The 13,471-nt window shown below is 44.1% G+C and overlaps 3 protein-coding genes across 3 annotated transcripts; all 3 read left to right on the top strand.

Annotated features, from left to right (window-relative positions):
• Positions 1-26: 26 nt before the first annotated feature.
• On the top strand, positions 27-10,308 carry BYT42DRAFT_264940 (uncharacterized protein). The gene is made up of 44 exons (XM_051562773.1): positions 27-286; positions 347-423; positions 479-682; positions 747-969; positions 1,065-1,217; positions 1,281-1,637; positions 1,700-1,803; positions 1,870-2,054; positions 2,114-2,265; positions 2,341-2,427; positions 2,496-2,606; positions 2,666-2,881; positions 2,947-3,027; positions 3,086-3,336; positions 3,400-3,532; positions 3,604-3,800; positions 3,866-4,079; positions 4,136-4,211; positions 4,271-4,391; positions 4,443-4,630; positions 4,692-4,837; positions 4,899-5,118; positions 5,192-5,344; positions 5,429-5,526; positions 5,585-5,710; positions 5,768-5,945; positions 6,011-6,159; positions 6,233-6,333; positions 6,392-6,494; positions 6,550-6,810; positions 6,872-7,102; positions 7,178-7,267; positions 7,337-7,489; positions 7,551-7,655; positions 7,719-7,934; positions 7,993-8,146; positions 8,203-8,534; positions 8,600-8,876; positions 8,945-9,136; positions 9,198-9,243; positions 9,316-9,482; positions 9,563-9,667; positions 9,741-9,902; positions 9,992-10,308. The coding sequence occupies exons 1-44, from the start codon at positions 134-136 to the stop codon at positions 10,204-10,206; spliced, it is 7,263 nt and encodes a 2,420-aa protein (XP_051425234.1). The 5' UTR covers positions 27-133; the 3' UTR covers positions 10,207-10,308.
• A 296-nt stretch (positions 10,309-10,604) lies between these two features.
• Positions 10,605-11,875, top strand: BYT42DRAFT_562847 (mitochondrial carrier domain-containing protein). Its single transcript, XM_051567520.1, has 3 exons — positions 10,605-10,885; positions 10,981-11,621; positions 11,699-11,875. Exons 1-3 carry the CDS (start codon positions 10,829-10,831, stop codon positions 11,727-11,729), a joined length of 729 nt encoding a protein of 242 aa, XP_051425233.1. The 5' UTR covers positions 10,605-10,828; the 3' UTR covers positions 11,730-11,875.
• A 122-nt stretch (positions 11,876-11,997) lies between these two features.
• Positions 11,998-12,753, top strand: BYT42DRAFT_562846 (nucleoside diphosphate kinase). The gene is made up of 3 exons (XM_051567519.1): positions 11,998-12,183; positions 12,268-12,447; positions 12,526-12,753. The coding sequence occupies exons 1-3, from the start codon at positions 12,040-12,042 to the stop codon at positions 12,655-12,657; spliced, it is 456 nt and encodes a 151-aa protein (XP_051425232.1). The 5' UTR covers positions 11,998-12,039; the 3' UTR covers positions 12,658-12,753.
• Positions 12,754-13,471: the final 718 nt, after the last annotated feature.

Raw genomic sequence — 13,471 nt, 5'->3', positions numbered from 1 at the left:
CGATCTTTTTAAAGTGGTTTATAAAGGGGTAATGTACTAAAAGTGCCAATGCAGATTGCAGCAGTGGAAGTCGGGGTCGGATGTAGACGATCTTGTTTCAGTGGTCAAGTGGATCTTTACCGCCAATCCGAATATGCTGAGTCAGTCCAAAGACACGTCGTTATTCGACGACTTTTGCAAAACCTTGGAGCTAGCACTCGGACGAGGTCAACCACTTGCTTCCAAAATTGAAGCGTTTGATCTTTTACCCATGTTTCTTTGCGTCGATGGGCCGCACAAGGAAATGGTAAGCCAACACCACGAGTGGCTTTTATGATACGCTGACAAAGGCTTTTATTCATGGCAGATATCCGAATCGTTGAAGGAAATTGTGAACCATGATTTCCCAATGACATCGAGAGATCTCAAAATCGGCAGTGATATGTGAGTGAAACAGAGCCATTCTGCTGCTGCACCGTGAAACTCATGTGGATTGCAGTTACAATACGTATATCACCGCTTTGGACAAATTGCTCAATATTATGAGCAGCTTCCAGTCCATCATCATTTTCAATCGCTTAGTGCCGGTGTTTATTCAAGAGGACGAACATGTCCATGAGACAGCTATTCAAGACTCTATTACCACCTTTTCTCAAGCACTCGGTTTATCTAGCTTCACAGAAGTATCACAGACATGCCTTGGGTTCGTACCATGCAGTCATAGTCGCTTTCATCCATCAATCAATGCTAACTCTGCGTGTGAACAGGTATTTTAAGGATGAAGGTCTCAACATGAATCTTCGCCAACATGCCATCAATATCGTGTCTTCGATGATTGCCCGTGTTCCTGAAACGCATGCGGTCGCTTTTTACAATACCAATATTGAGTATATTATGGGAATTATTTCCAGAGGGTTCCCGCAATTCGGCACCCTGGAGGATACCATCAAGGACCTTGAAATGAAAGCCTGCTGTTTCCGCCTCATGCAAATATCCTTTTTTTTTCAATCGCACTCTTACCAGGGTGATCACGCGCGCGTGAAAGATGCAGTGATTCATCTTTTTATCCTTAACCGCAACTTTACATCATGTATGAATTGCTGCCAATTTCCAAAGTCCACAGCCCAGACAGCAAGATTAGCCGCACTTGGGAGGCGTCTGTGGGTGACAAGGCCGGCAACGGACGAAAGTTGACTGCTGCTCTTTTGAAAACCGCTGTGAGCGCAAAGAAACTTCAGGTATTGAGAATGGATATGTCGATTGATAGTAGTATGATGATATTTAGGAAATGGTCATGACAGGTCGCTCAAGATGATGCCAGCATGCGTAAAGTACGACTGAAATTTGAACAAGCGGCCTATAATGCTGCGGCATCGGCTATTCTACGCACGCAGACCACCAAGGGGACCAGTGAGCGTTACTATGTAGGATTTTTACTTCAAGATAAGCCGCAAGAACCGTTGTGGAGCAACATCATCGACACGGAAGAAACCATCCAGCTGACGGCCGAATTGAAACAACCACTCATGAAAGCCCGGCTCGAAGACTTTCGAGCTAGCACGGGATTGCGAGTCCCAAAAACGCGTAGATCCAACGTCTCTTACATGTCATCCGTCGCCCTTTCGGGAAGCAGCTTAACTCAGGCCTCCTTATCAGATGTAAGTTATTGGAATGGTGTAAACCCTGCAATATGTAAAAAAAGACTAACAAAAACCGCAAGATGGCACTCGAGACAAGCGGTATGAGTCAGGCACCGGAGGAAACTAAATCACAAGAAAGCGCAAGTCAAGATGCTGCTACCGCGATGGATGTAGATAGCAGCAGGTATGCAAAAAAGTTTTCTTTTGCGCATGTCCATATTTACCTTTTTTTTTTCTTGCCGTTGAGTAGCCAAGCAACTGCAGCGGCGACAGATGAATCTGAAGTCGAGCTCGATGTTTTCAACGAGAACCCTTGCATGAAATATCTCGTTGCTATTGTTCAGATGCTTCACAAGACGATTGTTCCGCATGAAGAAGGGTCCAACGCCATGCCCTTGTGGATGAACGTCATTTATAAAACATTTACGCATATTGGTAAATACCATCCATGTTTTCATTCTTGCCAAGCAACCACATACTGACTAGCATTGCAGAGACACCTTTGACCGTGCGCTTGTTCATTGCGAAAATCGTGATCAATTGTCCAGAAGCCTTTGAAGCCCATGCCGATCACTGGGTGCGACCATTGATGAAGTTGGCTATTGAGGGAAATCAATACGGCGAACCAATGAATTATTTCATCCAGGTAAGAGGGGTGGACCTGGAGAACATCGTCACTTGTCAATGTCTGAACCATGTTTGGTTCTCTCTTTGACAACAGGATTTATGTGTCATTATCATTGCTTGGGGCAAAACTGTGCCACTCCATGATTCGTATGAAGACCGATACTTGCTATTCAGCTTCTTGGTAAACATGGAGAAAATACAATGTGTTTTCAAGCTGTGATTGATCTAAACGTGGGTGCCTTTGGATAGAAATATCTTGTGAACAATGCTTTCCATGAGACCAACCGTGTGCTGCGCAATAATATTCAGACGATCAAGGCTGTCATGGATAATTGGCATGACAATATGATTATTCCTACGGTAATTCTTGCATTGTCTTTATCCTTTGCTCCAAGATGACTCACACTCCACATCTACAGCACGACATTTATGACCAATTTGCCAGTCGAGACAAGCAAACGAAGAGAAACCTCACAGGATTACAGTTGGTGGGCATTCTGTTAGCCAATGACATCAATCCGTATTACAGTGGCCCAGAAGTGAATCTGGACGATATGACGGAACAGCAGTTCTATACAGCACTCATTGACAATATGGGCAACAAATATCGCGATGTATATGCTGACGCAGCCGAGGTAATCAATGCCAAGATACAAATTATTTATGATCGCCACGAACCGAACCTGACAAATTTTTGTAGGTGGCTGGTTGGTCTATCCATTTCATGAAAGAGCATGGGATCATGTTGCAAGAGGACATTGAACGCTTGCTGATGAGAAAGGTAAATTGCTCGGAATAATGTGTGTCCGCACTGCTGTACTCTTCTAAACATTCGGTAGCTTGAGGAACTGGACCCAATTATTAATCAAGGACAAGACACGGCTCGATTCCTGGTTTGTCTTCATCGGATCCATCTGCACGAGGCATCACTCTGCCTACCGTTCATCAACAAGGTGATGTTCTTGCTTGGTCAGTTGCATGGACAATCTAAGATCTTTGCTTTGGATATTGTACGAGCATGCAGCGATTCAGTGGACGATCTTTTCCAGACCTTGCAAACCAAGGGCTTGCTTAACATTATCCGCCACAGGTAATCCACTTGAGCTGATCTTGCTTTTTGGCTGCAGTTATTTATGGTGTTTTTTTTCCCCAGGGATAATGCTTCCCAATTGGCAATCCTTCGTCTTCTCGATAAAATCGTACGAACACTTGACGCTGGACAGCTCAATTTCTTTATGGATATTTTGATGTCGTCATTTCAAAACCACACAAATGTGGAGTGTCGTGTAAGTGAGAGGAGAATCTCGTGCCGCCAATAGGATATGACGCTGGTACTCACATAATGCCTTCTTGATAGACTCTGTATTATTCCATTCTGAAGCAAGCGCACGATGGGTTGGATAAAAAATCGGCGCTCAAAGACAAAATTTCGGTGAGCCTACTGCGGGGTCTATTGGACAAGGACGACAACATCCGTGAAGATATTGGGATTTTCCTAAAGTCACGACATAATATTCATACGGACGTATATGAACGGCTTCGAACCGTGTTGCAGTACGTAATGCAGAAAATGGCAAGCTAATACCGATGAATTGACTCATGTACTGGTCTTTCTGTAGCAATATGTATTTGCCGGATGTCGAAAATATTTACATCCTTTACAGCAATCAAATCATCCTGGATGGAACAAAGGAGAGCTTTGAATATGAAAACCCTATCTTTGAAGAGCCTCTACCCAATGCTCGTTTCGACGAAAACTATCAGGTGCTTGATACATCGTGGCAGAGGAATATGTCGATGATGCCTCTTTTCGTCGCTACACAGCACCAATCCGTAAGAATATCCGTATACCCTGAATTCCTGAGTCTTTCACTTACGATGTGGTATAGCTGAACCCTGAAGACCTGGAGCTTAACATTCGAGCCACGCAACAAAGTTTAGCGTTTAGTCAAACTCAAACAGGAGGTACTTGATAACAGTGCATCCATTTCACGGAAAACTTGGCTGATATTAGAGGTTAATAGCAGGAGGATCTCTGTTGGCGAGCCTTGGACCATCACAAGCCACGTTTACCACGATGAGTACGGAAGCGCCTAGTGTTGGTACACAGGTCGACTCGCCCAGCAACGGTGAAGCTCAAAAAAGGTAAAGCGAATCAAATGCTCTACGGAAAAGTACTTATACAGGAATGCGCAGTCAAATGGAAGAGAGAAAGAAACAGTACAGCGGATTGCGACGGCGGTTTGTAAAGTCGTCTTCAACGGACAACTCCGCCTACTTTAGGTATCAGCAAGAGAGACTCCAGAAACGATTGCGTATGTACGAATCGATGCAAAAAGAAGCACGTGAGAAAAAAGTGTCGCTGTGTCGTCAATACAGAATTGGTAAGGCGTGTACATAATGATTGATGGAGTGCAAACTGAAGTCTCATTTGTTGATCTATAGGTGAACTGCCGGATATCCAGATCAAACACAAGGAGTTGATAGAGCCACTGCAAACGCTCGGACGCTACGATAATGAAATTGCACGTATGCTTCATGCACATCTCGTCGTCGCTATTGTCAATGACAGCAGTAATACGCAAAAAATGGTAAGATTGAAAGACCAGGGGTGGGATGGACAAGAGGCAATTGACGCTACTTGCGTGATAGGCCGATTACAAGAATGAGATTCTCTCGGTCATTGAACGGAACTTGGAACTCTGCGTTGCCTACTTTCCGCCGACGGTAGGATCGTTCCTAAGAATATGCTATGAACTCGGCGGTGGTCAGCTTGACAGCGCACTTGTGAATCATGTCAGTGAACAAAGTTATAACCAACACATCGGCATTTGCGTGCTCGAAAAGCAGTCGGCATTACCGGAAGAACCTCGTAAGATCATGATCAAGGCTTAACTCGAGACCAGCATTACTCAAATTTCGTTTTCTCCCTCAAAATCTTTCAGGAAACAAAAGGGCTCGCAGCGGGACGGCCAGGAGACTACCAATTGCCAAACAGAAATGGATTGATCTAGCACTGCTGTACAAGAGCATTGACGAGCCAGAAATTTTCCGCATGCTGTATCAAACACATATTGCTACCGACGATTTGCCCAAGAGTAAGTTGCTCGTTTCTCGTTGCCACATTATAAAGTAGCAATGACTCAATTGGACCGCTGGGTTGTCGGTTTTTCTTTTGATAGAGGCCATTAACGCGGAAATTGATGGAAATTACCCCGAGGCCGTCAACTTGTTCTTTGACGCGTACGAGACATTGCACGAAGACACTGATCCGAAAGAGGTGATTTGTGAGCAAGTCTTTCGCTTACTATATAATTTTAACACGATCGGCGTGTTAGGTGTCCTTGTGGGACCAGGAACGGCTTCAGTGTTACGAGAAGCTCACCCAGTGGGAATCGATTGCCACGACTGTGAAAGAAGATCTTCACGGAGATTACAATTTATTGTGGGATGTTGATAACAGGGTAACGTTTCTGTTATGGAATGGAATGAAGCGCCTTGATTCTTAGGTTGTGATGCAGGATATATTTTTGCCGTATTTCATGTGCAGTTTTGTCAAACTGCGTGATGGCCTTCACGATGACAAGGAGGAAATGATTCCCTGGACCAACGAGAACCCAAACCCCCTCTTTCCTTTCGTCGCTGCAGCTATACAATCGCCTGAAAAATTGGAATATCTTATACAACACTACTCTTCTGGTACTGACAGTTTGTGCTACATCCATTGTCTGCCTTGCTGACGATCGTCCTTTCTTTTATTACAGAGACGGCTTTGTCCGCGATCTACCAGAACGAGTATGATCGTGCGCGCTATTATGTCCGTAACGCATACGAGGTGTTGCTTTCCGTGTGGACCAGTCTGCACCCCCTGGCTTTGAATAGCAGACAAGCGAAATTAGCCATGTTGCAAAGAGTATGTCCATCCAACATGGCGGACTCACCATTGGCATTTCTATTCTGACAAAACACATCTACCTCTATTTTAGACGGTCGAATTGGACGATTTCCTTGATATGATTGCTGGGATCCAACGGTCAGCGGTCGATAAAGCAGGCATCTTGAAGTATATACGATCCCTGTCGGCAAGGTCAGTATTGTGTGTATGCCGCCAGTATCATCAGAGGAATTTAACATCCCGAAAATAGATATCCCGATACAAAGCTGGATGAAATGAACATTTGGGATAATATCATTGACAGCCGATTGGTCTTCATGGACACCTTTGAGAATATTACTCAGGACTGGGAGGTAGATATTACGTTGTATTTTATTGTTTATCGACGGACCACTGAACCATGCACAGGCACAGGCTGAAATCAAGGATGCATGCACTGAAAGTCGCAAAGGATTCCTGAAAGAGATGATTTTAGGAGCTCGAGAACAGAACAACTTTAATGTGGCAGCTGATCGTTTACAGTTTTTAAATCAGATCGGTTTGCCATCCATGGAACGACAATACATCATTTTACAGATCGACCTGAAGCGTCTTTCGGTATCCATGATTGACAACCCGCAACGACCACAAATGATTGCTCGTGCCCTGGCTCGTCTTTTGAAACAGCAGGCAAGTTGCATATTGACAGGGACGAGTGAAAGTTCTTCGTATTCATTAGGATTTGATACAGGCATCGGACAATACGGATTACAACTACTGTCTCACGGCGTCCAAAGTGTTTGAGCTGGCGCGATCTTACGTGCAAACTGTTCCCGAAGGATACAAAGAAATCCTCGAAAGCCGTTACGCATCTAAGCACCTCGAACCTGGTCAGTTCAAGAACGCGGGATTATTGGCCAATCACCTTGAAAAGCATGGACACAAATGGGCCAAAGCAGCTCAAGCGAAAATGACAGACAATGTACGTACTAGACTTGGTCGCTCATGTAAACAAAAACGCTCCATGTAGAATCCTATACTGAGAGGTCATTGATAGGAAACGGTACAAGCCGAGTGCTACTGGGCCCTGGGTCAATACTGCGATAATGCATTACGCAGCAACGAAGATGAAACATCGGATGTCCAGGTATGTTCTCGCTCACTACAAATCGTAACGCCTAGTCTCACACTCGCTTATGGGACTCCCGCTTTTTAGTTACGACTAAATAATGACACGTACAGTCGCACAGTGGTCAATTGCTATTTCAAGGCCATGGCGCTTGGCCAGCGTCAGGCGATGGAGCGATTTCCCCGGTTATTAGAACTGATTGAAAAATACCCAGAGAGCAGCAAGGACTTTGAAAAGAATGTATGGAATGATGTTTCGTAGGATGACCATTGTCTATTTGATGCTCATCCTTGGTGAATAGGCTGAAACATTTGATGCTACATGGATGTATATTAAATGGATTCCTCAGTTGGTGGCTATCCTGGATACCCCCATAGCCAAACACGTATTCCTAGTGTTACACAAGGTAAGAAAGAAAGTAGATGGTGAACTGATTCCAATGGATCGGTAGACTGAGGACTTTTGCTAGATTGCTTCCACCTATCCCAACGCGTTATACTATCCCTTCCATATCAGCAACGAGCATTACGAACGTATTGCGGACAAATTGGATCCTGCTAACCGCGAACAAATCAAAGCCATCAAACACGCTATTGCTTCACCGCTATTAGAAGAGTTCTCGATGGAGTTAAGAAGACTGACAAATCCTGAACATATTATGAAAGATTTCCTGGATTTCATGCAGGTAAATGATAAAATTGAATTGAAATACAGAATCATCGGCCGCTTATATTTTCCGTTAGTCCATGGCCGACCGTACTGATGTCAGCAAAGCCTATGTCGAGGGTGCGTTCCAAGAATTCAGCCACTTACTTTTGGACCACAATGATCGGCGTATGGGAACGATTCCGAAAGCCTTTGCGGTCAAACATGGGTCGGACATCCGAGAGATTTGCGGTATATATCCATAATATGTGTACGGTTTACGGTTCCGAGATTTACGCTCATTCTAGGCAAAGACGGCGGGAAATTGCTGAAACTCAGCAGCAAAGATATCAACAAATTGATCAAGTATTATCAAAAGGAGGTGCAAAACCAGAAACTACCCGGTCCTCCGGAATTGCTTCGTTCTTATTCGCCTTGGTTGGCCGAATTTCAAAGTGCCAACTATGATCAATCGATTGAAGTTCCCGGGCAATACACGGGCGTGGGCAAACCGTACCCCGAACTGCATGCAAAAATTGCCAGCTTTGATGAGAGGTTGTTGGTGATGAATTCTTTACGAAAACCGAAGCGAATCCGCATCTACGGTACTGACGAAAAAGAATATCTATTTCTGGTCAAGGTAGGTCAACCTGCTTGCTGACATTTTTTTTTACAAAGCAGGCTCACTGGAATACTTTTTATTAGGGTGGCGAAGATTTGCGTTTGGACCAACGTATTGAGCAGTTATTTACTGTGATGAATGAAATGATCAAACGCAACAGCTTTTGCGCACGACAAAATATTCACATCAATACTTACAAAGTCGTGCCCATGGCCACCAATATTGGTATCATTGAATGGGTCAGCGATACCAAGCCTTTGCGTTCGTGTATCGATGAGCAATTGAACAACAAACAACTGATGACAAAAGCTCAGGAAAATTACCGTTCCTGGATTTGGAAGCATAAAGGCGACATGATGGGTAAGCGGAAAAATGTCCTGTGAGAATGTACAAACTAATGATGCGTACTTTTTTTTAACCATTTTTAGGCTACCACAATGCATTCAAGGCGTCGCGTGATGATGTTGTCCGGCATTTTGAACAGTGTGCTGGTTTATTCAGAGATGACATCCTAAACAATTATTTATTCAAGCTAGCGGCTTCTCCTGAAGCATTCTTGTTTATTCGCAAGGACTTTGCCAATAGTTTGGCAGCCATTTGCGTTTCCGGCTATTTACTAGGTAAACATTTTTACTTAAATGGATGAAGTGCGTTGTGGTGCTGATTCAAAAACCCAAACAGGTATTGGGGATCGTCACTTGGAAAACTTTTTGATCGATCTTAAGAGGTAAAAATGATTACTGTTTTTGCTTTACCTTTAAGTGGTTATCCTCAAGCGTACTGAATTTTCCACATGTAGAGGCCGTCTTATTCCCATTGATTTTGGCCACGCCTTTGGATCCGCCACGGAACTCCTTCCAGTACCCGAACTGGTGCCTTTCCGCTTAACCAGACAACTGATCGGTACTCTAGAACCCATTGGCATTGCAGGAGGTATCGAAGTACCAATGACCAACGTGTTACAAGGTAGGGTCATCAACAATTTTTTTCTTATCATTTTATTCGCGCACTAAAATTATCCTTTTATTTTTTTGGCACTCAAAAAGCGATTCAACAAGAAAAGGATTTACTGCTCAATACAATGAATGTGTTTATCCATGAACCCTTGCTGGATTGGCAAAAGGCCGCAACAAAACAGGCTCGAACTCAAAGTAAGATTTTTTTTCCTTGGCTCCCGACTGTTACAACACGAGTAATCATGTTGTATGTGTATATTATTTGTAGAACGTGGCGGCGAGACTAGCTTGAGCGCAAGTCGCTCCTCGGGATCTTCAGGACGATCATCGGAATGGTCCAGTGGTTCCAGTCTGGATGAAGAAATTGCATGGTATCCGCAACAGAAACTGGACGTGGCCAAGCGTAAATTGCAAGGCGAGAATCCAGCATGTAAGTTTAGCTCGTTGAATTAACCGGGACCTTGCATGTGTGTCGAGACGAATTCATGCGGACCGAGATACTGAGCGGAGTTTTGTTAGATATCATTGTGGACGAACTTGCAAATGGCCATAAAAGTAAGCCGTATTTTAAGGCTTTAGACAAAGTGGCTCGGGGTGACCGCAAATTCAACAAACGAGCCCAAGTGGACAAAAAGTGCAACGATGCGCACGAGCAAGTGAGTTGCTTGATCGATCTAGCCACCGATCCCAACATTCTGGGTCGTATGTGGATTGGTTGGCAGCCATATCTGTGATGCAAAAAAGAAAAAAATCAAGATGTGCCCTTTGATTTGGCGTTACGGATCTCAAAAAGTTTAATGATTTGTGACTTCACTTTGGTTCCGAGTTGCCAATGCAATCTCACTGAGTCAACAATAAAAAAATGATCTCCTCTTATCCCATCTCTGTTTCCCTTTCTTCTTTTTTCTTTTCCTTTCAATCCTTCCTTCTATTTCATCATGGCAGCTGAAGTCGCTACTCCTAACCTTGTCACCAGCGAACCCATTGTTGCCGAAGCTGGGTATGGAATTTCCTCCACATAATATTAAGCAACGAATGGCATGGACGCTAATGCATGCTCGATTTTTATTTTTATTTTTTATTAGTGCCTCTCAAGCCTTGATTGATTGTGCTAGTGGTACCGTTGGTGGTATTCTTCAGGTGCTCGTGGGTCAGGTAAGCATCGATTGATAGAGGGCGTGAAAGCAAAAAGCAATTCATAATTCCTGTTTTTTGATTGTAGCCTTTTGATACCGTCAAAGTCGTAAGTGCTTTGTTCCGTACCTGAAACCGACCACAGGAACAACGACAATAACGGCCTCTTTTACTCTATAGCGTCTTCAAACCCAGTCGACTACCAACCCCATCTACAAGAACATGATGGACTGTGTTCGCAAGACCCGTCAGAAGGAAGGTTTGGCCGGTTTTTACAAGGTAAACGAGGCAATGGCAGCACCTAAATGTTTCTATTTCAAGCTCAACGATTTTTTTTTTTCGTCGATTACTTTTTTTGGGTTGATATGGATTAGGGTACCACCACGCCACTCGTCGGTATTGGTGCGTGCGTGTCGATTCAGTTTGTTGTTCTTGAATCCATGAAGCGCCACTTCTCCAAGGGTGGACAAGATTTGACCAACACTCAGTTCTACCTTGCTGGTGCCGCTAGTGGTTTGGCCAACTCGGTGGTGTCTGGTCCCGTCGAACATATCCGTACTCGTCTTCAAGTGCAAACCGGCACTGGATACAAGGGCCCCATTGATTGTATCAAGCAGATCTACCGTAGCCACGGTTTGGCCGGTATCTACAAGGGTCAGGGTATTACCATGGCCAGAGAATTCCAAGGTTACGGTGCCTATTTCTTTGCTTACGAGTGGCTCGTGAAGAAGTCGATGGAGCGTGCCGGTATCACCAAGCGATCGGAGTTGCCGACCTGGCAAGTGTGTACTTTTGGTGCCGCGGCTGGTTATGCGATGTGGTTCACTGTCTATCCTTTGGATGCCATCAAGTCCAAGTTACAGACCGATGGTTTCGACAAGGCGACTCGCAAGTACTCTTCCGCACTGGACTGTGCTCGTAAGACACTCGCCGTGGAAGGCATGGGTGGCTTCTTCCGTGGTATCGGTCCTTGTTTGCTCAGAGCCGCTCCCGTCAATGCGGCCACTTTTGTTGGGTAAGGAATTTTTATTTGCGCCATCATCGTTCTTATACTTAGTGCACTAATTTGCTGTTTTTTTTTGTTTTATCTAGTTTCGAAATGGCTATGCGTGTGCTTTCTTAGATTCACCAAGGCACTCAGTTATGCTTTCCTTTTCCTGTTTTTCTTTCAAAATGTTCATATAATAGAAATCTCAATAAAGACGATAATACCACATGGCGCGGGATAAGAGCATTGGCGATGGTAAAACTGTAATGTAATGCACGAAATTTATTGTGGTCCCCTGCTTCTCTCAATGTCGGAACATATTACAGTCACAGAGCAGTCCTTGTGTGAGGACGGTGAATCGAGTCCGATAAACAAGAAAATTTGTTTCCAATTTGTTTTCTTTTTTTGTCTTCTTTAACCTTCCTCCACAAGAAATACAGAAAAAATGGAACGCACTTATATTATGGTCAAGCCCGATGGTGTCGAGCGTGGTCTCGTCGGTGAAATCATCAAGCGTTTCGAACAACGTGGTTACCAGCTCCTCGCTCTTGAGTTGATGCACCCCACTCAGGAACACCTTGAGGAACACGTAAGTTGAAAAAAATAAAATTGTATGGATATCCTATCAAGTTGTGCTCTTGACTTATATCATGCTGTTGGATGTTTTTATTAGTACAAGGACTTGAAGGGCAAGGGTTTCTTCGCTGGTCTTATCCAGTACATGCTTTCTGGCCCCGTTGTTGGTATGGTCTGGGCTGGTGTTGACGTTGTCAAGGTTGGCCGCAAGATGCTTGGTGAAACCAACCCCTTGGCTAGCGCTCCCGGCACCATCCGTGGTGACTTCTGTATTGAGGTAAGATGACATTTGTCCTTGCTGAGAAAGGACGTGGATAAAACATGAAGAAATACATGCTTACGAAATTACCAACAGGTTGGCCGTAACGTCTGCCACGGTTCCGACTCTGTCGAATCTGCTGAGCGCGAGATCGCTTTGTGGTTCCCCCGCGGTGTCAAGTCTTATGAACGCAGCAAGTCCCTCCACAGCTTGATCTACGAAAACTAAATGATTTTCATATCAAAATCATCGTAAATAAATAATCTTCATTGCTCAGAGATATGGATGGGCTATGAGTGCATCAAAAAAGAAAACAGGCGTTGTACGATGCTGAACTGCATATATTTGTCGCCAATTTGTTTCCAGGTTGATGGTTTATCGCTTGACAGAGGTCTCAATTCGGGTTGGGGTTTCCGAAAATTTCTGTGTTTTTCCTTTTCCCAACTTCCCCCAATGATGTTTTGTGGAACTTTTTTTGCTCGCATCCAATGTCCGACATCCGCACTTGAAACACCTTTCCATTTGCTCCAATAGCCAAACCATGTCTATTATAGGATATTCTGAATATTGCTTACCAAAAGCCTATGTGCCAACTAATGAACGTTATGCTCACGACCCGCTGCAAGCCGTTCAATTATGTATCATCCTTTACTGCCGTACAAAAAAATTGTCATCACCTCTTTCAACAGCCAGTCAATAAGATTAACGGCATCCTGGAACGGCTCACATGAAAAGGAATAAAAGGCAAGTTGTCGGATTTCGGTATTTATTTTGATTTGCATGTTCGTTTATGGAAAGTGATAGCGCAATGAATCTCTCGAGTCGTTTTGTGATGTTAGATGACAATATAGATCGGGAGAGGATAGATAGTTGAGATGTAAAGAAATGGTTGTATGAAAATAAAGAATGATGGAATAAAGTTACCGCTTCTAAAATAAGGACACACCCTTCATCGAAAAGTTTTCTCGTTCATATTCATGGAGGTGCCCAGTAAAGAATCATGTGAGCTCAACCGGTTGCTTCGACTCTTTTCTGCCATTTC

Source organism: Radiomyces spectabilis (genome assembly GCF_025331425.1).
Source record: "Radiomyces spectabilis strain NRRL 2753 chromosome Unknown BYT42scaffold_4, whole genome shotgun sequence".
NCBI lineage: Eukaryota > Fungi > Mucoromycota > Mucoromycetes > Mucorales > Radiomycetaceae > Radiomyces > Radiomyces spectabilis.
Note: the sequence above shows the minus strand (reverse complement) of the source record. Positions and strands in the feature narration are given on the sequence as shown.